Raw genomic sequence first — 27291 nt, 5'->3', positions numbered from 1 at the left:
GAAATGTACAAATTCTGCCTCAGAAACGGAGAAGCACGGTGGGCAGTATACTGCGGCTAGGCTTAAATAGCCGCTTTGTATTTCGATTTGAATTGTTGTGGCCTGTAGATAAATTGTAGCAAATGATGGCAATGGATAGTACCTGATGCGACACTTTATTAGGATACCAGTACCTCCATGAGCCTTACCAAGGGGATGATTGGTCTCATAGAAGTTGTAGCCATTGAGATGAAAATAATTTTTGTTTGTTAGGTGAGTCTCTGATATGAGCATGGCGTCAATTTCATGTTGATTGAGGAACTGCAAGAGCTCGCATTTATGCTGTGAAATGCCATTCGCATTCCAGCAACATATTTTTAGTGAAGCCATTTAAGTAGATTTCTGTTTGATTAGTAATTCCAGAAGGAGATTTTGATTGCGCATAATTTCCTGCATCGTTTGTTGTATTGCTACCATTGTATTTGTTAGAGTTGCCAGAATTGATTTAATTCCACTAGGCAATTGGGATGGATTTGCAATGGTATGTTGGGTTGTAGTTTCTGGCCCCTGTTGCGATGTCTGAATATTTATTATTCCTGCAGTGGTTTGTTTAGAGACTGAGGCGTACGAATCGTTGGTATAACTTAACGCCTTAGAAAAAGATTCTCCTGGAATCGTAGTTGATGATATGTACGGCAAATGTTGTCGGATGATTGGATTTCGAGCTGCGGATTTTTGTTGGCTAATGCGACTTTTTAACTCTTTGTATACAGGGCAACCTCTATATGTGGCAGTTTGGTTTCCCCCACAGTTGCTACAATTTTTAGCAGAGGGGTCCTCCTTATTTACAGGGCAGGGCTCATTGAGATGTACATCCCCGCAGGCAACATAGACTGCGCGTAGGGTACAATAGGTTTTTGTGTACCCATATTCCTGGCAGTTTGTGCATTGAACAGGACAATTTCGTTTATGAGGTTCCTCAACCGGTATTTTACGGTGCAGTAGATATTGCAGCTTGTAAATTGGCTGAAGTTCATTTTTACTTATAGGCATACAGTCAGGTGTCAGTTCTACCTTGAACATTGGTTCTTTAAGTATCTTTAAGTATCTTTAAGTCCATCTTTAATCTCATTGACTGGAACTGTTGGCTCGATTCCTTTGATAACCACTTGTAATCCCTTGCTACTTTTAAGTTGGTAGGTGTAGTAGTTCATATTTTCATCGTCGAGGTATTTGGCTACTGATCGATAGTATTTTCGTCATTGCCTTTTATTTTAGTTTCATTTATGCTACCCCTTTTTATAGACGTAAAATAGAAATAAACTGAAATAAACTGAGATTCGCGGATCTATTGTTTTTCAGCGCACAGTGTTTTTATTTGTTTTTGTTATTTTGGATGCGTTCTTTTTCTTAGCCGCTTGTGGGCTTAGTGTTCGTTGAATTTGCACATAGCGATCGAGCCCAGTCTGTATTAACGCTCCCTTAGCGCATTGCGTACTTATTGGCTGGGCGATGAGAGACTGCTGTTGTTGTTGTTGCAGTTGTCGAAGACACAGTTGTAAGCGAGGGCATTGTACTGGTCGATGTTATCAGAAATTTATTGGTAAGACAGTAAGGGTCTGGAGACGGGCACTGGGCACTCCATGATCCACTTTGCAATGTGCTGGATGAGCATATTATCGCAGGGGAGAGAGACCGTTCTCTTGTTGGTGCCGTTACATCGGGTGCGCATATAGAAAAGTTGCTCTTACTCGTTCGCATTACTTTATTTTTTTGCAAAATGTAGCTCGTTTTTCTTAGTTCTAATCACAAGCGTATTTTCGCGAATTAATTTGGTTAATTTTGCGTTAATTGCACTATATTTTTAACACACGGCGGAGCGAAATAAAAATATATATATATATTTTTTAATTTCGTTTAACTCAACAAATTGTGATGTTGGAAAAATTTAATTTTCTATTTGGGCCAATTGAGAATCTCTATTGTGCGGTAGTTTTAGATGCTGTGTGTGAATACTTGTGTTTTAAGTATACATTTAGTAATTTGCTAATTTAAAGTATTTAGGATAGGATATGCAAAATATTTTTAATGCAGATTGCTCAGAAATTTTATTGCAAATTTATATCCCAATGAGGATATAAGGACTATTAGGATTTATTGTTTGAGCTCATCATATATTTACAGTAGGTATAGGCGTTGATACTCGAGCCTACTTTACATCCGCCACTATAATTATTGCTGTGCCAACAGGAATTAAAATTTTTAGTTGATTAGCAACATTACTTTACATTACATTATTCCTATTTACTATCGAATGAGTAACTGGGGTTGTATTAGCAAACTCATCAGTGATATTATTCTGCACGATACATATTATGTAGTAGCTAATTTTCATTATTTTTTATTAATATGAGCAGTATTTGCCATTATAGCTGGATTCATTCATTGATACCCCCTATTTACAGGATTAACACTAAATTCAAAATGATTAAAAAGACAATTTATTATTATATTTATTGGATTAAATTTATTATGAGGAAAAATAACTTTGTTAGCGTTTTTAATCTCTCTCAAAAGAGATTTCTGTGGCACCCCTGTATGATTTTATATGCCAGGTTCCATTACAATAGGTTTGTAACGACGCTCTAGCGAGCGAGATGGCTGTGGGCGCATAAGGCGTGGATGTAGTTGTAAGTTTAGTATATAAGTTCATATGTATGTATGAAGGCGGTCAAGAGGGGACGTAGAGTAAAAGGTCATGTTGTTTAATTAAAGTACATACATATATTTTGGAAAATGGCAACCGCGCCTTTCACTATTTGCACTTTGGGGTGCCCATCAAATGAATTTCAGCACACTCTGACCGGCGAGCATACCCACGGCAGGGTAACATCCCAGGTTTGTTATGAAGAAAGTTATAGCCACAAATATACTCTCTGCCGAAGCTCTGCCCGCATCTGTTTTTGTTGTTGCTGCTTCAACTTCTTCCTGTACTGCATACATACACGCATAAAAACACACATAGACACGATGATGTAAATGTATGCTGTTGAAACTGTACATAAGCATGTCTTCACTTTTGTATGTATGTATGTATGTATGTATGTTAGGTTAGGTTGACCCGGCGGACTGCCGATGGCAGCCCCACATAGACCTTAGTGGTCCTTAGCGATGCCGGATAGTTAGAGATCGGTAGGGGATTGTTGTTAGTATTCCATGGGCCGCTACTAGGCAGTGATCTGTCAATAGGCCAGTTATAAAATGTGCAAGCTGAGGGGATGAAAGTCTGAATCTCAGACTAGTTTTATAGCCGAAAATAAAGAATCAATATGAAATAATACCACATTATAAGCTAGCTAATCCATTGAGACAAAGACTGGCCCGTCAACGAGTCACCGACACATTCAGAGCACGTGAACAACAGCGTTTGCAAGTGCATCACTTCTTCGCCTTGTGTTTGCATATGAATCTGACATCGACTATTCGTCACATTCACAAATTGTAATCGGTGCTATGAACAAACAATTTGCCGATTTAATTAGTGCTTTCATATGACATCAATTGGAGCAACAAAAATCGACAGAATGAGGATGGTCGCAATTTTCAATCAACGTTTAAAATTCGGGGCCAAGTGTATCATCAAATTGGTTCTTGCCGATGCCTGATACCGATTCAAAATTTCAACAAAATAGAGGAGCGAGAAATAGTGGATCCGTTTTTATAGTCGCGATATAGGAACCAAACGCAGAGATAACACAGTTCATACGATTGAAGACAGTCATCGCTCTTACGACGCTTTGCAATATCCATTGATAATTTGGGAAGGAAAAGATGGATATCATTTAAACAAACATTCAAATAAAGAAATTCAGCAACAGGTAAAGTCTACACATCTATACCTAATATTTTATTTTTAAGCACCATTAATTTAATTTTGTCTTAATTATACTATATTTTTGTTTGCAGGTGCAGAAACCAACAAGAAAGAGAGCGGGATGAACTTCTACGCATATCGGTTGATGATTCGTGCCAATGAAGACAATTATATGATCCGATGCCGCTATCATCGTTAATCAATGTATCGTTGATATGTATGATTCTAGCTGAGGAGTATGCGTGATACTATTATTGGTAACGTATATGGAATAACTAATATCAACGACATCGGTACTACATATATTCTTCCTTCATCATATACATATTGGGAAAACGAAAACTATTGTATGTACATATGTATCTCTTTTTCTTTCACTCTTTTCATATTCCTATTTGTTTATAAATGTATATTTCGTTAAATGTTAAATCTTCAAAGAAATATCATGAATAAGTCACTCTTATAAGTAATTAATCTCTTATTGTAAGATGCAATATGTAACACTCCTCAGCCTATTATTTAAAACACAATATATTTCTAATGAAAAAACTTTGTATAGCCTGTACCCAAAGGTTGAAAGGCTGTAATAGTTTTGTGCGCATATATGTAACACACAGAAGGCGGCGTGGCAGACCCCACAAAGTATATATATTATTGATCAGGGTGACAAGACAAGTCGATATAGTCATGTCCGTCTGTCCATCCGTCCGTCTGTCTGTATGAGCGCAAGGATCTCAGGAAGTACAAGAGCTAGAATAACCAAACTTGGTATCGAGGTTCCCCTAAGTCCTAGGCAGGTCAAGTTTTTTTTTTTTTATTCTGATACACCCCCCCTCCCCACTCCCTCGCAATCAGTAATTCTTGGAATTTTGAAATCAATTTTGGTAGTTACATCCAGTTAGTGCTTATGTGTCCGTATGCCAAGTTTCATCATGACGGTCAATTCTGAAGAAAGTTATAGCTATAAATAAAATCGATGCTCATGCCTGTTGTTGCTTTGGTTCAACTTTTTGCTGCATACATACACGTAAATGTATGCTGTTAAAACTGAACATAAACATGTCTTCTAATTTAATTTAATTAATTAATTAATTAATTCAATTAAAAAAAAAAATTTGTTTTTAACTTTTTTGTGGAGTGTTCAGGCTATTTTACTGTCGGGCTTGCTCGACTGTAGCGTTCTCTCTTGTTTTTATTTTAATTTCTGTTCTACTTCAATATTTTTTAGTCAGTAGACGAATAAAATACATAAAATGTACAAGTACAAGAGTATATTGCGCGAACTGAAAAAAGTAACAGGCAGAAGGAGGCGTGGAAGACCCCACAAGGTATATTCTTGATTCTTGATCTTGCAAAATTTAGTGTCTCTACCTCTTATAGTCTCTGAGATCCATGTGTTCATATGGCCGATCTAACAGGAAGTTATGTATGTATGACCAAGCAGTGCCCGCAGCTGTTGTTGTTGTTACTGCTTTGCACAGGCACACGAGGCATACACAGACACACAAATACACGTATAAATATTCTACACAAATGTACAGAGTATTTCAAAGTCGGGACACTGGACTTTAGCTTCTCTACTTGTTTTTATTAAAATACATGGCTATTTTTAGTAATTTTTTTCACGTAATTTGAACTCAATATATATACAAGGTGTGTTCCAAAGTAAACAGGACTTTTTTAAAAAAACATAACAAATGGTTTTTCGGCAAAATCAATTTATTTTATTCAAATACAGCTTTTTGCACGATCCAAAAGCATGTCCAACGAGTGTTTTAGCTCGTTGGGCGGTACAAGCCTTTTGAATGGCCTCTACGTCTGCATAACGCTTTCCTTTCATGGGCAAATGCATTTTTCCGAAAAGGTAGAAGTCGGACGGTGCCATATCAGGTGAATACGGTGAGTGGTTAATGGTTAAAATGTGATTTTTGGTCAAATAATCGGTCACAAGCGTCGATCGATTCTGAGCAATTTTTGGTCGTCAGTCAATTTGTGCGGAACCAACCGTGCACACACCTTTCGTTAGCCCAAATGTTCGGTCAAAATGCGATAAATCGATGTTTTGGAGATGTTCAATTCCATTGCCATCAATTTCAATGATGATTTCGGGTGATTTTTGATGAATTCACGAACAGTTTCGTTGGAATTTTCGGTGACCACGAATTTTGGTTGACCCACATGTTGATTGTCATTTATGTCCTCACGACCATTTTGAAATCGTTGAAACCACTCGTGCACTCTCCTACGCGATAGGCAATCATCGCCATAAACTTGTTCCATAATTGAAACATTTCGGTAAAAGTTTTACCAATTTTAAAACAAAATTTAATGTTGGCTCTTTGTTCGAAGCTCATTTTTGCACCGATAACACAAACATACTGACACTTAAAACGCAATAACTTCACTTCCAATCGATGAAATGTCATGAAATTCTCACTGGACAATCGATAAAGATAGCAGATTCTAACGCACCAGACGACATATAGATAGCGGCACCAGGGGGCGCTAGATTCAAAAAGTCCTGTTTACTTTTGAACGCTACTTGTACATACAGTTGTTGACAACTAATTGGAAACAAGAAACAACAACAAATATAAAATATTCCATACATGCATACATACTAGACAGCTGCATGGTTTCATTCATAAGGTACGTTGAAAAGAATGGAATCGAATTGAATTGAGTTGAGTAAGTGGAACATTGAAAATGAAATGAATTTGTATGAATATGAATGCGTCTTGTGTCTCATAGCATACGACATTCATTGAAATGAGTTCGAATAAATGAAACGTAAAACGGAATGAAATAATTGTCATCTCGGAAAACATTCGAGTTATTCGAGTTACTCTACTCTAGTTATTGTAAAATCTGCTAACTTTGGTCCGATAAAGGCCGAAATTGAGGAATACAAAGCCTTTGGATATGCCATCACCAGTGATATATGGACAGATAATTATTTAAAAGCGTCGTATTTGTCCTATACAATTCATTATATGAAGGGGGGAGTTCCTCTGTTGCACAAAACAAGCTGCAAAAAAATATATTGCATTCCAGCGAGTAGCGCGGCTTCGGAACGCACAACGCTAGAAATTTAGTAACAGAAAAGCATTGTTTATTCTATTCCACCAATCCTGACTAAATTAACCAGATAATGTTTTAAATTCTAATATAAAAGTACGTATAGCAAACATGAGACGTATGTCTCATGGAGGAAAGCGGCACACACCGCCTATAAAACTTACGAGAAATATAACGGTAGTTCAACACACTACCAGGCTTTAGGTATAATGAGAAACAAGATTAACCTGAAGAGTTATGTGAACAAGTCTGTTGGCCCAGCAGCGTCAACGTTGGTCAACATAACAGCCCACCAGGAGATATTAAGCCTACCATACTTACAACGACTGAGTCTCGAAAACACGCATTACATTGGCGAAATCGAGAAGGAACTGATGAAGCAGCCCATAATATCTGGATTGACTGTGACTACCTTTTTGGTTTGTTGCTACGCCTCTTTCAAATTCTACAAGAAGCGTTTCGAAGTCAACAAGACATTCTGGCTGTCATCGATGGTTTTAAGAAGTCCGAGGACGTCCTTCACTTAAGTGGGGGAGGAGTTAACACGACCACTCAGCGACAAAGAAGTTGCCAAATCGACATAGAAGTGCTGGTGTGATAATAGTGCAAGATCAGCAACGTCCGCGGATATTGCACAACGAAAACCGTCATTGCAAAGTGCAACGCTCCGCGATATAAGCAGCTGATATGCGACACCATGCACGAGGCGCAGTGTCAGCATGTTTGAGGTACAGGGCCAGCTTTAGTTATAAGAAATAATGTTCTTAGCAGTTAGTTGACTTTTGGATATTAAACCGTTCGGAATACACGAGCTCTTGTCTTTTATTAGTGCAACAATGCACTGTGTTAATTGAATAATAAATCCTTAGTCGGTCGAACATAATAATCACCAACGTCAGGAACTTCTTAATTTGTATATAAACCCGAATCCATGATAACCATACTTCTGCATACGCTCAGATATACTTTGCATCCACAATAAATATATTCACATGCATACAAGGAGTGTTCCAAAGTAAACAGGAGTTTACAAAACAAGCAAAAAAGCTAAAGTCGGGTGTCCCGACTTTGAAATACTCTGTACATATGTTTACAATAATTACAGAAAATAAAAAAAATTTTAAAAAAATGCCTATGCGCATCTATTCGTGTCTGTGTAAACATGTTAGCAGTCAACCAAACAGCAACATCAACAACAATCAATCAAAAAATAAAACATATGGCATACCCCCTCAAAGTATATATATTCTTGATCAGGATGACAAGGCGAGTCGTATAGCCATGTCCGTCAGTCCGTCCGTCTGACCGTCTGTCCGTCCGTCTGTATGAACGCAAGGATCTCAGAAAGTATAAGAGCTAGAACAACCAAACTTGGTATTCAAATTCTCCTAGGACCGAGAAAGTACGAGCTTAAGATTTTTTCGATGCAACGCCCACTCCCCCGCAATTCGTTTTTTTTTTTTCCATAACTTCCGTAATTTTTGGAAGTACCTCAAGTACAAGAGCAAGTATAACCAAACTTGGTATCCAGATTCTCCTAAGTCCGAGTAAGGACGAGTTTGTGTTTTTTTTTCTGAAACACCTCCCCACTCCCCCGCAATTAATATTTTTCATAACTCCTGGAATTTTTAACTTAAATTTGGCAAATACTTCCAGTTAGTGATTATGTGTCCGTATGTTAAGTTTCATCATGATTGGTAAATTCTGAAGAAATGTCAGTTTATTTACATACAAGTTATTAATCAAACAATATATATAAAAGAACTTAAAATAAGAACTTCCGCAATGCTGTGCTTTTGTCTATGCACACGTCTGCTCTCTTCGACGACTCAAACGATAGTTATAGCCATAAATAAAATCGCTGCCCATGCGCTGCCTGCAGCTCTGACCGCAGCTGTTCAGGAGAGTTCAGGAGAATCCAGATACCAAGTTTGGTTATTCAAGCTCTTATACTTTCTGAGATCCTTGATACGGACAGACGGACATGACTATATCGGCTCGGCTTGTCATCCTGATCAAGAATATATATACTTTGTGGGGTCTGCCACGCCTCCTTTTATGTGTTCCATGTACACTCGCACAAAACTAATATACCCTTTTACCCTTTGGGTACAGGGTATAAAAATTCAACTCTTGCATTTGTGATATTTACCAACACTATGGCTGACCTAAGGCAATAACCACACAACATATGTACCTCAGTAAAATTGATATATGTAAGTATATGCAACATGTTTTTTTAAGTTTCTTAGGAACTTTTGAATGTTAGATTTTTACTTTTATTTTTTTTATATATAGGTAATAGATATTGGTAATTAAAAAACAATAAATAAATATATATAGTATTTAATTATTTGATCAATAATAAGTTAACGCAAAGAAATTTTTCATAGAAAGTTGATATATGTGAAAATGAAAAGAAATTCAAATTTTTATTATTATTTACATTTTGAATACAGTTTACTTATAGTTTTAGTAGGATATAGTGTTTCCCTTTTATTATACTGCCTATTACAACCGTCAGGACATGGATTAACAAACTTTTGAACGACGATTATGACAATTTGTCGCCATTCCTGGACAATGGCCTCTCTTACATTTTTAAAGGGTCAAATTGTTTTCCACACCTAAGAACATGCTATACCGTGCAACGTGTATTGGGGCGTTATCCTGCTGAAATTTCCAATCCTCTCCATGGAACTCTTCTGGAAGTGGTATAAGTTCACTGTCCAGGAGATCCGCATACATTTGCGCATTCAGCCGATCTGGTATAAAACATATTGGTAGCTTCTCAAGGGAGCTTAAAGCCGCCCATACCATGAGTACCATACCGCCATGGTTGCATCTGTGGCAAATCTGCCCGGGGTGGCTTAAATCGCGCCAATACTTTTGGTTTCCATTTGAGCCGTCTAAATTACTTTTTTTTTCATAACTGAAGATGACACTTTTGATTTTCCTGGCCCAAAATTTGTATTTTTCGTAAAATGCAAGACGGGCCATTTAATGTCGGTGTAATAGCTTTGGTTTATGCACTTTGGCGTCATATTTTCATTTTTCCACATTTTTTACAACTGTAGCCCAGTTATTTGCATCTTTAATCCTGCCTTAATTTGGGCTCAGCTCATTACTTTGGTGGTTGCCAAAGATCGAATATGCCGTTAAGTGTGGCCACCAACTTTGGGAACTGCCCTTTACCGGTTGTTTTGAGCATATTTTTTCAGATATTTTAAAAAGTTTGACATGGTATCCCGATGCTTGTTTATTACTTTAGCAATAACACATACTTTTATGCCATAATCAGCCATAGTTTTAGTAATTATTTTATTTTCTGTGCTTAACTCGTTTTTGCGGGTCATTTTAAATAATTATTCATTTTAAGTTCGCCAAAATACAACGATACGGCTTTTAATAAGCCTCCAATAAACCTTCTTAACAATTCAATTTTTTTTCTGGAGATAATAAGTGACTTAAAATGTAAAAGGATAAAATGCACATTTATCAATTTGCTATGAAATGACCTGGGATTCTTTTAAATGTTAACTGTACTTGAGATTAAGAGCTGATAAGAAACGAGAAAGCAACACAAAGTAAAATATAATAAAATAAAACATTAAAATATCTATTAAAATAACGGTAATATCAAAAACAAATTTTGCACATATATCAATTTTACTGAGGTATGCTGTATGGTTAGTGCCTAAGGGTATGTTATCATATGTTTTAAATTCTTCCAATATCCCTTTTGAAAGTTAGCAGTGAATTTCATATTTCTTAGAGTCGTACACTTTATAAAATTAATTTTTTAGCCGAGTTGTGCGGATTTTGCGTGCCACCTAAATGCACCACAGCAAATGTTCTACACAAAGAAAGATCTTGTCAAACTTCGAAACGTTCGGATAGCAAGATTGCACGAATGGGTAATTTGGTAACAGTAGACATCCAGCTTAAACTCTGGTATCAAAACGATACAACAATATCTGAAGGAACTTTCGCTGGTCGTTTGCTTGAGGCTGGGGTCCATCAACGAAACTTACGCATCAAACATACGATGACAACTACGAAAAGGCTACAACGATGAAACCCATGTTTATTGAATGCTCAACAAATGGAAAAATATAGTCCGGACTGATGAAATAATGATTAACCGACTTGGTTTTTATGGTAGAAAATAAAAGCGAACCAAAAATTAGTAAAACTTAATTCAAAACGTGTGTCAACTGTCGTCAAGTATGGTCCAGGCAAAATAAATATTTGAAAGCGTTTCTCATAGAATGGAGTGGATCTCATATTCCGCATCGAGAGAATTCTGACAAGGGAGAAGTAAGTGGATGTATTGAGGTATGTCTTGATAGCATAGGCGAATAAAAAAATTACGACTGTTTGGGCCTGTAAACAAGATAATGGCCCAAAACATCCGGCGTGTCTAATGACACAATTTTTAGATGAAATTTAGATACATTATTTGAAGAAATCAAGAACGCAGTCGACAAGGGTGCACCTAATAAAGTCAATTAATTGTCGATGCAGCGCTGGTTTTAAAACAGAAAGGTATTAGATATTAAAGATATTTGCATTTATAGATTTTGTTTTTTGGTAATAATGTTTTAATTTTGTCTTTTGTGTTATGTGCATTTTCGATGTTTCCAATTCGTTGTCTCAGTCAAAACTTACATAGCAATTGCGTCTTTGTGAGTGTATGCATTTCTACGCGTATCTATTCGTGTCAGATGTTTATACGGACGGACAGACAGACGTAGATCGACTCGTCTTGTCATGCTGATCAAGAATATATGTATATACTTTGTGGGGTGTATATATGTGTATACCTAATAAGTATACTCTTGTACATTTCATGTACAGAGTATAAAAACACTCAAAAATTAAATATTTAAGCTACTCACTTGAACTAAAAAATTTTTTTTGTGATTACATTTTATATTTTGTGTAAATATTTCAGTGCGCATTACGAATTTTATAAAAAAAAATTAAGAAAATTACAACCAATGCATTTGTTTGAAATTAGTTGTTAACAGCTGTATATGTACGTATCCTTTTTTCGGCGAACAATTCCACGTTTTTCACTTCAAAAGTTTAAAAATCCTGAACTGGAAAAAAAACTCTGGCAACATTGTTATGTTTCGTATGCGTTATGTATGTATATATGTACGTATGACCATACATAGTATAATTGCATTTTATGTATACCATAGCTCACGGAACGGCCAAAGAAATTTGCTCTTGCGTTAGTTCCTTTAGAAACTTTTGAGTGTCGGAAGAGAAAAAGCATATTGTACATCTATACTAATACTAGCAGGTATTGCCCGTCTTAACCCGGCTCAATATAATGTTTCCAATTGTATTTATTTTGTGTGTGCATAACCTTCCCATATGCTTTCACCATTTAAGTTACCAGTAGGAAGGCATTTAAGGTATTTAAATGAACATTTTCTGTTCTTGACAAAAAATTGTTCAGTAGTCCGTTACATTTTTGTTCTTGACAAACTATTTCGTTAAACGAACATGACCACTATAACTAATATTTTTTAAAGCTCGTTTTGCCCCCTTTGGAGCTAGAATTTTCCAAAAGCCTTTCTTAGTGTGCTCCTACACTATGATGGATACTATGAAAGGATACTTGAGTCAAAATTTCATCTTTTACCGTTTGGGCTGTGCGTTGATCACCAATTAGTCAGGACAAACTGTTTTATATATAGAGAAACCGCAACGTTTTACGATAGACTATGTGCAAAAAAAGGGGAATAATTATAAGGGTATATCATAATTTTAAATTCACATTTGAGTCTTTTCGTGCCATATTGAATCAATACGGTCACGCACAAACTCGGAATATGAAACACGGCACACGTGTCAATGCCGTGCAGCGATGAGCCACGATCAAAGCACTGACAATTCTCATCTCAATTTGCTAGAGTAAGACTTTCGATAGTTGAAGCCACCGATAGCATCAAAATATCGAAGTTTGAATGGAATAAGCTGAATATTTAAATAATAAAATCTAATTATTTATTGAGATCAATAAGAACAAATCATATACATACATACATCTGCCCGCAATACGAAGCAGAATATGCGTAGCTCCGTTATTCGATTTCTGCTTTACTATCGCTTACGCAGTCGTTGTCTAGCGACGGTAACTGTAAACTTTTGGCGTTTTGCCTTTGCAATTAACATTAAATGGTCAAAACGAAAGAAGAAGAGCGAGCCAATGACTTGCAGTTGTTGTTGTTTTTAGAGCATTATTTTTTTTACAATCAAACAACTGTGTTCGATTGCCCAATGTATACATTAATACGAATGTACATACATGCTATATTCATACACAGGCATACATATGTATGTTTCTCTTTACTTTTTCAACCATACGTAGAGAACCGCACACATAGACACGAACTGTTGCTTGTTGTGTGTGAGTGTGTGTATGTGATGTCCCCAACTATTTGATATTTGTTGTTGCTGCATAAAGTTATTAATGAAAACACTAATGCCAAATGCACTAAACAAAGAAAAAATTACTTTAAAAAATGTTATATAATTTTCAATTAATTAACATTTCTTGCTCTGCCAGTGCAAGACGAATGTACAAACATACACATGTAGATACATATGTACATACATAGATGTGCACATATGTATGTATGTATGGACATTCACACAGTGTCTCACATGTTGCTTTGGCTATTTCAATCGTTTGCACGCAACTACACGAACAGCTGTTTGCGTGTGTGTCTGTGTGTATGTATACTTAGTTGTCCCCAACTGTTTGATATTTTGTATTGTTTGTTCTGCCTGCTTTTGTAAAATGCATATTTTGAAAATCCTTGAATGCAAAGTTGTAGATTTAGTTACGTAGATTACATTATCCAAATTTTAAATCGATCGGACTAAATTTATAACACAAACTTTTCATTTGAAATAGTGAATAAATATTAAAACCCCAATAATTCAAGCTCCAACACAAATTTCGAAAATCTAAGTATGCAGTTTTGTTTGTATTCTTTAATTGATTTCAGAAACCAAATTTTTTGTCGATCGGCTAAAAAATGCGGATTTTTCAAACAAACTTTGGAGCTACTTTTCCCCCCTTTGGAGCTCGAATTTTCCAAAATCCCTTCTTAGTGGGGACCTAGACTATGAAAGGATACTTGAGTCCAAATTTCAGCTTCCTAGCCTTTACCGTTTGGGCTGTGCGTTGATCACCAATCAGTCAGTCAGTCAGTCAGGACAAACTGTTTTATATATATAGATTATAAAGAGGAAAGATTTGATTTTTTGTTTGAATTGAAAAGGTTCCGAATCTACTGGACCGATTTAATGGATTCTTTCACTGTTACACTGTTGACGGTTAACATGGGCTATATTATAATAAAAAAAGAATGGAATCCTTACTAAAACGCAAATAATGTAACCAAAGGTGTAAAAAAAGTACCTTCAAAAACTCCTGAATAGTATGCTGTTAGTTCATAATCATCCTCGAAACATTGTCACTTTAAATATTAATGCAATATTATTCAAAAGCCCCCAGTCAAATTCAAAATTAGAAACTATTATCAACGGCCCAGCAACTGGTCAACTGGCTTATGAGCTAGTTGGATAGGAGGATACCGATGACCCCATTTGATCATTTATATGGCTTCAATTTCCGGTAGTCCCAAGGCCAAGCCTTCCAATTAGTAGGAATCGAAAAAAGAAAGCAATATTTTACTGTACAAGGTGCGTTCCAAAGTAAACAGGACTTTTTGAATCTGACGCCCCCTGGTAGCGCTATCTATATGTTGACTGGTGCATTAGAATCTGCTATCTTTATCGATTGTCCAGTGACATGACATTTCATCGATTGGAAGTGAAGTTATTGCGTTTTAAGTGTCAGTATGTTTGTGTTATCGGTGCAAAAATGAGCTTCGAACAAAGAGCCAACATTAAATTTTGTTTTAAAATTGGTAAAACTTTTACCGAAATGTTTCAATTATGGAACAAGTTTATGGCGATGATTGCCTATCGCGTAGCAGAGTGCACGAGTGGTTTCAACGATTTCAAAATGGTCGTGAGGACATAAATGACAATCAACATGTGGGTCAACCAAAATTCGTGATCACCGAAAATTTCATCGAAACTGTTCGTGAATTCATCATTGAAATTGATGGAAATGGAATTGAACATCTCCAAAACATCGATTTATCGCATTTTTACCGAACATTTGGGCTAACGAAAGGTGTGTGCTCGGTTTGTTCCGCACAAATTGACAAAGAATATATACACTTTGTGGGGTCTGCCACGCCTCCTTCTGCCTGTTACATTTTCAGCTCCCGCAAACCTAATATACATTTTATGTACAGAATATAACCATCAAATATCTTTTTACAGAGAACATCTGACCTAACAAATAATAACAAAAAAATAACAATATCCAACATAAATTTTATTCTTTCTTAGTAATTCATAGCAAAAATAAGGGTGTATGTGTGTTAAGTGTGTGTATTATAAAATTTATAATTTTTAAAATTTTTGTACAGGGTGCGCTATCTTTTATGTCGGTACGTAGACATTGAATGACTTTGTCATTAGTGAACCGATTGACTTGAGTAGACCAGTGTTGAAAAATTAGTCTGAAGAAATTGTACAGAACCAAATTAAATAATAACAAGATAGAACGCTACAGTCGAGCAAGCCCGACAGTAAAATAGCCTGTACTCTCCACAAAAAAGAAAAATTAAAAAAAAATAAATAAATTTAAAAAAAAATGAATGAATTAATAAATTAATTAAATTAGATTAGAATACATGTTTATGTTCAGTTTTAACAGCATACATTTACATCACGTACCTATGCGTGTTTATATGCGTGTATGTATGCAGCACAAAGTTGAACCAAAGCAGCAACAACAACAACAGCTGCGGGCAGCGCTGCCGACAGAGCTGCAGGCATCGCATGAGCAGCGATTTTACTTATGGCTATAACTTTCTTCAGAATTGACCTATCATGTTGAAATTTGGCACACGGACACATTAGTACCAACTGGATGTACCTACCAAAATTCCGAGAATTACGGAAGTTATAAGAAAAAACATGAATTGCGGGGGAGTGGGGGGGTGCATCGAAAAAAAAACTCAAACTCGTACTTTCTCGGTCTGAGGAGAATATGGAAACCAAGTTTGGTTATTCTAGCTCTTATACTTTCTGAGATCCTTGCGTTCATACGGACAGACGGACGGACGGACAAGGCTATATCCACTCGGCTTCTCATCCTGATCAATAATATATATACTTTGTGGGGTCTGCCACGCCTCCTTCTGTGTGTTACATACATGCGCACAAAACTAGTATAGCCTTTCACCCTTTGGGTACAGGCTATAAAAATATCTCATACTTGAAAAGCGGTTTTCAGAGATATTCAACGTTTACACACCGACATAAAAGATGGCGCACCCTGTAAAAATACCCGTGCGAAGCAGAGGCAGGACGCTAGTAACTTATAATTGCAAGAAAAAATACTTAGCCCAGCAAAGAAGGGTAAGATCTGCTAGTCGCGTATATGCGTGTATGTATGTATGCAGCACAAAGTTCAACTAATGGCGCAACAACATCTGCGGGCAGAGCTCGGGCAGAGATTATATCCATGTAACTTTCTTAATAATTGACCTATTGATGAAATTTGGCATACGGACACATCACTAACAGGATGTAGTTACCAAATTTGAGTTCAAAATTCCAAAAATTACGGGAGTTATGGAAAAAACAAGAATTGCGGGAGAGTGGGGGGTGGATTGGAAAAAATGTCAAACTCGTACTTTCTCGGACTTAGAATAATCTGGATACCAAGTTTGGTTATTTTAAGCCTTATATTATTTTTGCGTTTATACAGACAGACGGACATACGGAGATGTCTATATCGTTTTCGAGCGTCATATTACCGCGCGGAGATACATATTTCATTCTGAAACGACAAAGAAGCGAAATATCTCCGCCGACAATTTGAATGTTGAACAAGAAAGGCATGCTACACTCAAGTGGGCTAACAAAAATTAATTTAAAAAATTTAACTAATTAACTATAAAATATTTACCACATGCATGGATACATAAGTGTTTATGTACAATTTCAATAGCAGACATTTACATCAGAATCGTTTCATGCGTGTTTATATGCGTGTCTGTGTGCAGAAATAAGTCAAAGCGGCAACAATAACAGCTGCGGGCAGAACTTGAGCATATAATTATAGCCTGTACCCAAAGGGTGAAAGGCTATACTAGTTTTGTGCGCATGTATGTAACACACAGAAGGAGGCGTGGCAGACCCCACAAAGTATATATATTCTTGATCAGGATGAGAAGCCGAGTGGATATAGCCTTGTCCGTCCGTCCGTCTGTCCGTATGAACGCAAGGATCTCAGAAAGTATAAGAGCTAGAATAACCAAACTTGGTTTCCATATTCTCCTAAGACCGAGAAAGTACGAGTTTGAGTTTTTTTTCGATGCACCCCTCCACTCCCCCGCAATTCGTGTTTTTTCTTATAACTTCTGTAATTCTCGGAATTTTGAAATAAATTTTGGTAGGTACATCCAGTTAGTACTAATGTGTCCGTGTGTTCATCATGATAGGTCAATTCTGAAGAAAGTTATAGCCATAAGTAAAATCGCTGCTCATGCGCTGCCTGCAGCTCTGTCGGCAGCGCTGCCCGCAGCTGTTGTTGTTGTTGCTGCTTTGGTTCAACTTTGTGCTGCATACATACACGCATATAAAGACGCATAGGTACGTGATGTAAATGTTTGCTGTTAAAACTGAACATAAACATGTATTCTAATTTAATTAAATTAATTAATTAATTCATTAATTTTTTTTAATAATTTAATTTTTTTTTTAATTTTTCTTTTTTGAGTTTAATTTGAAATTCTAAGAACTACGGGAGTTATGGAAAATCACTTATAGCGGGGGAGTGGGAGGGTGCATCGAAAAAAAACTCGTACTTTCTCGAATTTAGGAGAATCTGGATACCAAGTTCGGTTATTCTAGTCCTTATACTTTCTGAGATCCTTGAGTTCATACGGGCGGACATGGCTATATCGACTCGTCATCCTGATCAAAAATCTCTATATATATAAAACAGTTTGTCCTGACTGACTGATTGGTGATCAACGTACAGCCCAAGCGGTAATAGCTAGGAAGTTGAAATTTGGACTTAAGTATCCTTTCATAGTCTAGGTGCCCACTAAGAAGGGATTTTGGAAAATTCGAGCTCCAAAGGGGGGAAAGCAGGCTCCAACGTTTGTATGAAAAATCTACAATTTTCATCTGATTAACTTCAAACTTAGTTCGTATGCTCTCAGAAAAATTCCAAGAAAAACTGTATACATTGTTTTTTTTTTTGGGGACTGAAATATGGGAGTTTTCCTGTAAAAAAAATGGGGCACAAAAGGAAACCGCGTCAACAGCCCACAGCCCAAACGGCAAAAGCTAAGAAGCTGAAATTTGGGCTCAAGGATCCTATCATAGTGAAGGTGCCCACTAAGAAGGGATTTTGGAAAATTCGAGCTCCAAAAGGGGGAAACGAGCTAAAAAGTTTGTTTGAAAGTCCTGCATTTCTGCACCGATTAACTTTAAATTTAATTTTGATAATCTACAAAAGAATACAAACAAAACTGCATACCCGGATTTTCGAAATTTGTGGTGGAGCTTGAATTATTGGGGTTTTAATATTTATTTACCTTTTCAAATGAAAAGTTTGTGTTATAAATTTTCTTCGATCGATTTCAAATTTGGAGACTGTAATCTACGTAACTAAAACTACAACTTTGCGTTCAAGGATTTTCAGAATATGCATTTTACAAATGCAGGCAGAACAAACAATAAAAAAAATCAAACAGTTGTAAGTATACATACACACACACACACATACAAGCAGCTGTTCGTGTAGTTGCGTGCAAACGATTGAAATAGCCAAAGCAAAATGTGAGACACTAATGTGTGAATGTACACACATACATATGTACACATCTATGTATGTACACTGACAGAGCAAGAAATGTTAATTAATTAAAAATTATTAAACATTTTTAAAAGTAATTTTTTCTTTGTTTAGTACATTTGGCATTGGGGTTTTCACTACTAACTTTATGCAGCAACAACAAATTACAAAGAACGCAAATATCAAATAGTTGGGGACATCATATACACACACTAACACACAGAACAAGTAACAGTTCGGGTCTATGTATAAAAATGTAAAGAGAAACATGCATGCATATGTACATACATATGTACAGCTGTGCTCAAAATAATAGTAGTGCTTTCATAAAAATTTAGTTCGTTCAAAAAATGTGTTTTAATGTGTTTTAATAAACTTAAAATAATTTGTATTATTAAGTATAGTATATTAACAAGTAAATCATAAAGAAATAACAACAAATTCTGTTCATAAAACAATTTTAATAATTTTTTTTCCAAAACTTCATTAATTTGGTCGCTCAAAATAATAGTAGTGTTTCATTTGTTGGCCTCTTACTTGTCCCAACTGATCCAAATAATACGGTTTTTATTTTAATTACTCCTATTAGGACTTTCTAAATAATATTAGTATTTTGTAGCATAGTCTTCGTGTGCAAGACCTGCAGCACATCGCTTTGGCATGGAGTCCACGGGATTGTGACATCTTTGAGGAGGAATGGAGCTCCAAGCATGTCTAACTGGTTCCCAAAGCTGTTCAAAATTAGTTGGTTTACGCTTGGCAACTTCCTTCTTCACATCGTACCATAAATTCTCAATCGGGTTGAGATCTGGAGACTTTGCCGGCCATTCTAGTACATTGATCCTGTTAGTTTGAAACCATTGTTGGGCAATATTACTTGTGTGCTTCGGATCATTATCCTGCTGGAATGCCCAAATTAGTGGCATTTCATCACTGGCATATGGCAGCATAATATTCTGCATTATATGCACATAAAGGTGGCGATTCATGGCATTCCGGATCCAATATATAAGCCCCGCGCCGTAATATGAAAAACTGGCCCAGATCATAATACGAGCTCCTCCGTGTTTTACGGTTTTCGTTGTGAATCGAGGGTGCATTCAGTGTTTGGTGGCTGCTTAAAATACTGACGAGACCCGGTTCCAACATAAAGCGTGATTTTTCGATTCATCTGATCATAAAATGTTTCTCCATTACTGCACTGGCCAATGTGGTCTTGTGCAAATTTAATTCGTTTTGCCAGATGTTTTTTTGTGAGAAGGGGACTTTCTTTGGACTCCGAGCTGCAAATTATTTTGCAGTAGGCATCTCCGTATTATTTGTGTACTAGTATGGAGATTTAATTCATCTCTTATATCGGTAGAGCTCGCAAATGGGTTCTGCCTAAAGTATCTCACTACAAGGGTCGCCAATTTATCTGACATAGCGCAAGGTCTTCCACGTGCTTAGGGGCCTGGGATAAATTTTATACCATTACACACCGTTGTAGGAGGACAACCTACTATATTTTGGACTTCATTGTAAGTTTTTCCCCCAGATATCATTTTTTGAATGAGTCCACGTCGTTCAGGAGTGCAGTGCTTGGCTCTACCCATATCAGAAAAACAAACTAAAATGTGTATTGGAAACTATTGTAAACTATTAAACAAGAGATAACGGTACAGTCGAGCAAGCCCGACAGTAAAATACCCTGTACTCTCCACAAAAAGGAAAAATTAAAAAAATTTTAAATTAAATTATTAAAAAAAATGAATGAATTAATTAATTAAATTAAATTAGAATACATGTTTATGTTTAGTTTTAACAGCATACATTTACATCACGTGCCTATGCGTGTTTATATGCGTGTATGTATGCAGCACAAAGTTGAACCAAAGCAGCAACAACAACAACAGCTGCGGGTACTAACTGGATGTACCTACCAAAATTGATTTCAAAATTTCGGAAGTTATAAGAAAAAACACGAATTGCGGGGGAGGGGGGGTGTATCAGAAAAAATAAACAAATTCGATCTGCCTAGGGCTTATAGGAACCTTGATACCAATTTTGGTTATCCTAGGTCTTGTACTTACTGAGATCCCTGCGCTCATACAGACAGACGGACATGGCTATATCGACTCGTCTTGTCATCCTGATCAAAAATATATATACTTTGTGGGGTCTGCCACGCCTCTTTCTGCCTCTTACATACATTCGCACAAAACTAGTATACCCTTTCACCCTTTGGGTACGGGGTATAAAAATAATAGAACTTACTATTAGCAACTTTTCGTGAGCTTAAGGAGCGACACACTTAATATTTTTGGAATGTTTGTGCAAGCACTACTATTATTTTGAGCGCGTAGAATAGGGACTAGCTGTGGAAAATGCAAATAACAACAACAACAAGTGCACAAAAAGTTAAAGTAACGCGTCATTTTATTGTGCTCTTGTTGTAGATCACATAGGTAGAAAGAAAGGATTAAAATTGAAAGGAAACACAAAAATACGAACGGTAGAACGTTGTGAAAAATATCACTACTATTATTTTGAGCTCAACTGTATGTATGTATGCCTGTGTACGTACATATATAGCATGTATGTACATTCGTATGTATGTATACATTGGACAATCGAGCACTGTTCTTTGATTGTAATAAATAATGTTCTATGGTTTTAAATCAAATTTTTAAAACGAAAAACAACAACAACTGCAAGTCATTGGCTCGCGTTTCTTCTTTTGTTTTGATCATTTACGCCTGTTAATTTCAAAGGATGTACATATGTATGTTTGTATAGGATTTGTTCTAATTGATCTCAATAAATTATAAGATGATATTATTTAAATTTTCTGTTAATTGCATTCAAACTTCGATGGAATTATTGATTGTACCGACGGATTCAAGTATCGATAGTTTTGATGCTCTAGCACATAGAGCATCCGACACATGTCCATCTCTAGCATCTCAGCTGATCGCATATTTACAGCCACTTACCGTTTTAGTGTTAGCTAACAACGATACAAATGTATTCTGAACAAATCTAAGAGTCATTTACCGTTAAGCCTATTTTGTGAGTGAATGCATGCGATTTACAAAAGCAGAAACACACCTTTTACATTCACAACAATCATATTGGAATTGAAGACACAAATTAGTGTTGAATTAAAAAATTAAATACATATGTACATATCAGCGTTGCCGAACGCTCCAATTTTGGCGGGACGTCCCGATTAATAAATCAAAATTAAATGTCCCGCGTCGGACTTTTCGGGGATAACTCGACCGTGCGTACAACGTGCTGAGGAAGCACACAGTTAAGTCAGGACTGGCATTCCGCCCGGTGCGTAACGAAGATAAGTACATATGTATGTATGCACGTATAACCATACATAGTACTTATTGTCGAAAGAATATCATATAGTAAATAAACTTATAATTATAAGCACATTTTACTTAGCCCAACAAAGACGGGCAAGACCTGCTAGTCTCTATATATATAAAACAGTTTGTCCTGACTGACTGATTGGCAATCAACGCACAGCCCAAACGGTAAGAGCTAGGAAGCTGAAATTTGGACACAAGATCCCTCTTATAGTGAAAGTGAGCACTAAGAAGGGGTTTCGAAAAATTCGAGCTCCAAAGGGGGGAAAACGAGCTCCAACGTTTGTATGAAAAATCTACAATTTTTATCCGTATATTTAGTTTTTAGTTTGTATATTCTCAAAAAGAATACAAAAAAAACTGTATACTTGGATTTTCAATATTTTTCCTGCGGCCTGAATAATAATGATTTTCCGGTGGAAAATTCGGTAAACGAAAAGCTATGTGCAATCAACGCACAGCCCAAACGGTAAGAGCTAAGAGGTTGAAAATTGGACACATGTTGTCTTCAGTGGTGTAGGTGAGCACTAAGAAGCGGTTTTGGAAATTTCGAACGCCAAAGGGGGGAAAACGGGCTCCAACGTTTGTATGAAAAATCTACAATTTTCATCCAATTAACTTCAAACTTAGTTTGTATACTCTCAAATAGAATAGAATACAAGAAAAACTGTATACTTGGTTTTTCACCATTTTTCCTGGGGCATGAAAAAAGGGGGGTTTTCCGTGGAAAAATTGAAACACAATCAACACCCCACAGCCCAAACGGTAAAAGCTAGGAAACTGAAATTTTGGCTCAAGTATCCTATCATGGTGTAGATGCGCACTAAGAAGGGATTTTGGAAAATTCGAGCTCCAAAGGGGGGAAAAGTAGCTCCAAAGTTTGTTTGAAAATTCTGCATTTTTGAATCGATCAACTTTAAATTTAGGTTTTATAATCTATAAAAGAATACAAATAAAACTGCATACTCGGTTTTTCAAAATTTGTGTTGGAGCTTGAATTATTGGGGTTTTAATATTTATTCATTTTTTCAAATGAATAGTTTGTGTTATAAATTTTGTCCGATCGATTTCAAATTTGGGTAATATAATCTACGTAACTAAAATTACAACTTTGCATTTAACGATTTTTAAAATATGCATTTTACAAATGCAAGTAGAACAAACAATACAAAATATCAAACAGTTGGGGACAACTAAGTATACATACACACACACACACATACATACATACAAGCAGCTGTTCGTGTAGTTGCGTGTAAACGGTTGAAGTAGCCAAAGCAAAATGTGAGACACTAATGTGTGAATGTTCATTTGTACACATGTATGTACATACATACATACATATGTATGTACAAAAGTACATTCGTCTTGCACTGACAGGGCAAGAAATGTTAATTAATTAAAAATTATTAACATTATAACATAAACATTTTTATGCTATTTTTTCTTTGTTTAGTACATTTGGCATAAGGAGTTTTTAGGACAACGGACTACAAGGGCGTACGCAGGTTGGGCAGGGGGGACATTTCTCCCCTTAGAAAGAATTTCGCATTATGAATTACGCCAGCACCATATGTATTACATACGTACATACGTCTGTATGTATAGCATGTACATATGTATGTATGTACATCAATAAGTATGTATGTACGTTCATACATTCCTATATACATATGTATATAGGTTTGTATGTACAAGTATGCAGTGGGCTATCGAACACTGTTGTTTAATTGTAAAAAATAGTTTTCTATGGTTTCAAATCAAAATTTTTAAAACAACAACTTCAAGTTATTGGCTCGCAAATCTTCTTTCGTTTTGATCATTTACGCCTTTTCATTACATACGCAAAATGCCAAAAGTTTACAGTTACAGTACACATACAAATAAATTTGTATGTATGTATGTGTACAGTGTACAATCGAATACAGTATTATAATCAATAACTCTCAAACGATGTTTTTCGATGTATTTGTATTCGACATGTATTACGATATATCAACACAAGTATCGATATTTTCGATATATCGCATTTAATTTTATTATTGGGGTTTTAATATTTATTCACTTTTTCAAATGAATAGTTTGTGTTATAAATTTTGTCCGATCGATTTCAAATTTGGGTAATGTAATCAACATAACTATATCAACAAATTGGCATTCAACGATTAAAATATAGCAATATGTTTTTTACTTGCCATATATCAAATATCAAATAGTTGGGAACAGTTCGTGTCTATGTGTGCCCATGCATACATACATATGTACAAGCATATGTATCTATGCCTGTATATGTATGAAGCATGTAAATACAAAACAACAACAACAACTTCAAGTTGTTGGCTCGCTCATCTTCTTTCGTTTTGACCATTTAATGTTAATTGCAAAGGCAAAACGCCAAAAGTTTACAGTTACCGTCGCTAAGCAACGACTGCGTATGCGATAGTAAAGCAGAAACCGAATAACGGAGCTACGCATATTCTGCTTCGCATTGCGGGCAGATGTATGTATGTATATGATTTGTTCTTATCGATCTCAATAAATAATTAGATTTTATTATTTAAATATTCTGCTTATTGCATTCAAACTTCGATATTTTGATGGTATCGGTGGCTTCAACTATCGAAAGTTTTACTCTAGCAAATTGAGATGAGAATTGTCAGTGCTTTTTGATCGTGGCTCATCGCTGCACGGCATTGACACGAGTGCCGTGTTTCATATTCCGAGTTTGTGCGTGACCGTATTGACTCAAATGTGAATTTAAAATTAGGATATACCCTTATAATTATTCCCCTTTTTTGCACATAGTCTATCTTAAAACGTTGCGTTATCTATATATATAAAACAGTTTGTCCTGACTAATTGGTGATCAACGCACAGCCCAAACGGTAAAAGATGAAATTTTGACTCAAGTATCCTTTCATAGTATCCATCATAGTGTAGGAGCACACTAAGAAAGGCTTTTGGAAAATTCTAACTCCAAAGGGGGGAGGTTTAAAAAAATATTAGTTATAGTGGTCATGTTCGTTTAAAGAAATAGTTTGGCAAGAACAAAAATGTAACGGACTACTGAACAATTTTTTGTCAAGAACAGAAAATGTTCATTTAAATACCTTAAATTCCTTCCTACTGGTAACTTATAAGGTGAAAACATATGGGTAGGTTATGCACACACAAAATAAATACAATTGGAAACATTATATTGAGCCGGGTTAAGACGGGCAATACCTGCTAGTATGGTATATACTTTGTGGGGTCTCCCATGTCGCCTTCTGTGTGTTACATACATTCGCACAAAACTAGTATAGCCGATTACCTTTTGGGTACAGGCTATACAAATTATACTAAATAATTTAAAATATTTAAGTTTTGGAAAATTTAACGTTAGCAATTTCATTAAATATTTACGATTAATATCCCAATACATGTATTGCATTAATATACTTACATGCGGTTTATATTACGTTTTAAAAGAGGTTCAAATAGTCCGAGCATAGGAGTGATTCCGCTACCGGCTGCCACTAACAATATATTTCGATGTAAAGCCAATGCATTTAATAAAAACTTTCCATACGGCAGACTGACCCGTACAATATCTTTCTCCTGGAGTTTGTATAGTCGGGGTGAAATTTTTCCAAATGCGTTACGCTTAATGAGAAAATCCAGTGATGTGCTTGCCTCTGATGCAGATGATAAGCCATTGGCAGACATATATTTGTGTGGAACGGGCGTATAACTACGTTCTAGAACAACACCTGTAGGATGATATTAGTATCAGTATTTGAAAAATGATTCTGGAAACTAACCTTCAAAGTTCAATTGAAATGTTACATGGTAACCAATCGGCACAATAAGCATTGCTTCTTGTCCTACGCTCTGCAGATTGAACTCAAACGAATTGTGATTTAAGTCCACCTTCCGTAGAACTTGAAAGTTGTACATTTCCTCCTCTGATTTAAGTGCTTGCTCCACTTTAATACTCTTAATCGTTCCATAGGAAGACCAAGAAACGGGCATCTGTTTGCGTAGAACTATTTCTAATTTTCCAGTTTCTACATTTGAGTAAACTGTTTTTGGTGGCCAATATACCGCGCCGGTTAGTTCGATATAAAATTGATGCCAGTTCTTATCCACGTAAACAAGCAGATCTAAGCCAGTTTTAACTTCTGTGGTTTTGTGCTTTAGCAATATCCCTGGATTTGCGAAGCAATAAGTATGTATACACAGTATTACTTCACTGCGCTGCTGCATCCAATCAAAACGTGGAAAACTTGGTGGGTCACTTAGTTTCAAAGGCATTTTGTGACAATCGTTTTTCAGCGGTCCTACGTAGCACTTTTCAAGCAACTGAGGATAGTTTACCCAGGCGTGCACCTCATCAAAAAGTTTTGTTGCATCTTTCCCTGTTCCTCGTAGCAGCTCATTAACACCTCCTGGATGAAATTCCATATACCGGGTAACGTTAAATACTTTTCCACGTATCGCTAGCCAAGCATCATTTACATTATTATGGCGAGCCAACTCTTCGTTGGTTACCGGCAAAATTTTTCCAGCAGTTCCAGAAAGGTCAGTACCAGATTTACACAGTCGTATCCAACTCATCAGTGAGTACCCGGGCTTAAGAGCGCACTTGTTTCGTGGATTACCCGTTGCCGAGCCATTGGAGGGACTAATACTCGTCGTCCTAGGTATTTGTAAATTGTCTGCCGATGTAATGAGGGCTTTACTTTTGAGATCTGACATATCTACAACAAATAGAAAGTCCATAAAACAAAATAAAAAACATCGATAGGCTTTATCTATACCTACCAGGGTTGGGCATCGATATGCAAATATCGATATTACGATGCAACATTTCAGTAAAATCAGATTTGATATTCAATGCGATATACTTCAATGCATCGCTTTTTACTACGATATATTTTTACATCTCTTACATTATTTTCCACGCTTTTTATGTACATACTAGCAGGTATTTCCCGTCTTAACCCGGCTCAATATAATGTGTTCAATTGTATTTA

The 27291-nt window shown here is 36.2% G+C and overlaps 1 protein-coding gene across 1 annotated transcript in view; it reads right to left on the bottom strand.

Moving 5' to 3' along the window:
- Positions 1–27040, bottom strand: part of LOC115629424 (cytochrome b5 reductase 4) — a 65355-nt gene extending 38315 nt beyond the window's left edge. Inside the window, exons 1-2 of the mRNA XM_030525879.1 lie at positions 26077–27040; positions 25719–26025 (exon numbers count right to left, since the gene is read on the bottom strand). Coding sequence (XP_030381739.1) covers positions 25719–26025; positions 26077–27037 — 1268 coding nt within the window. The 5' untranslated portion in view covers positions 27038–27040. The remainder of the gene's footprint in view (positions 1–25718; positions 26026–26076) is intronic.
- Between the last annotated feature and the right edge of the window lie 251 nt (positions 27041–27291).

Source organism: Scaptodrosophila lebanonensis, unplaced genomic scaffold (assembly GCF_003285725.1).
Source record: "Scaptodrosophila lebanonensis strain 11010-0011.00,11010-0021.00 unplaced genomic scaffold, SlebRS2 tig00000147-arrow-arrow-pilon, whole genome shotgun sequence".
NCBI classification, from domain to species: domain Eukaryota; kingdom Metazoa; phylum Arthropoda; class Insecta; order Diptera; family Drosophilidae; genus Scaptodrosophila; species Scaptodrosophila lebanonensis.
Note: the sequence above shows the minus strand (reverse complement) of the source record. Positions and strands in the feature narration are given on the sequence as shown.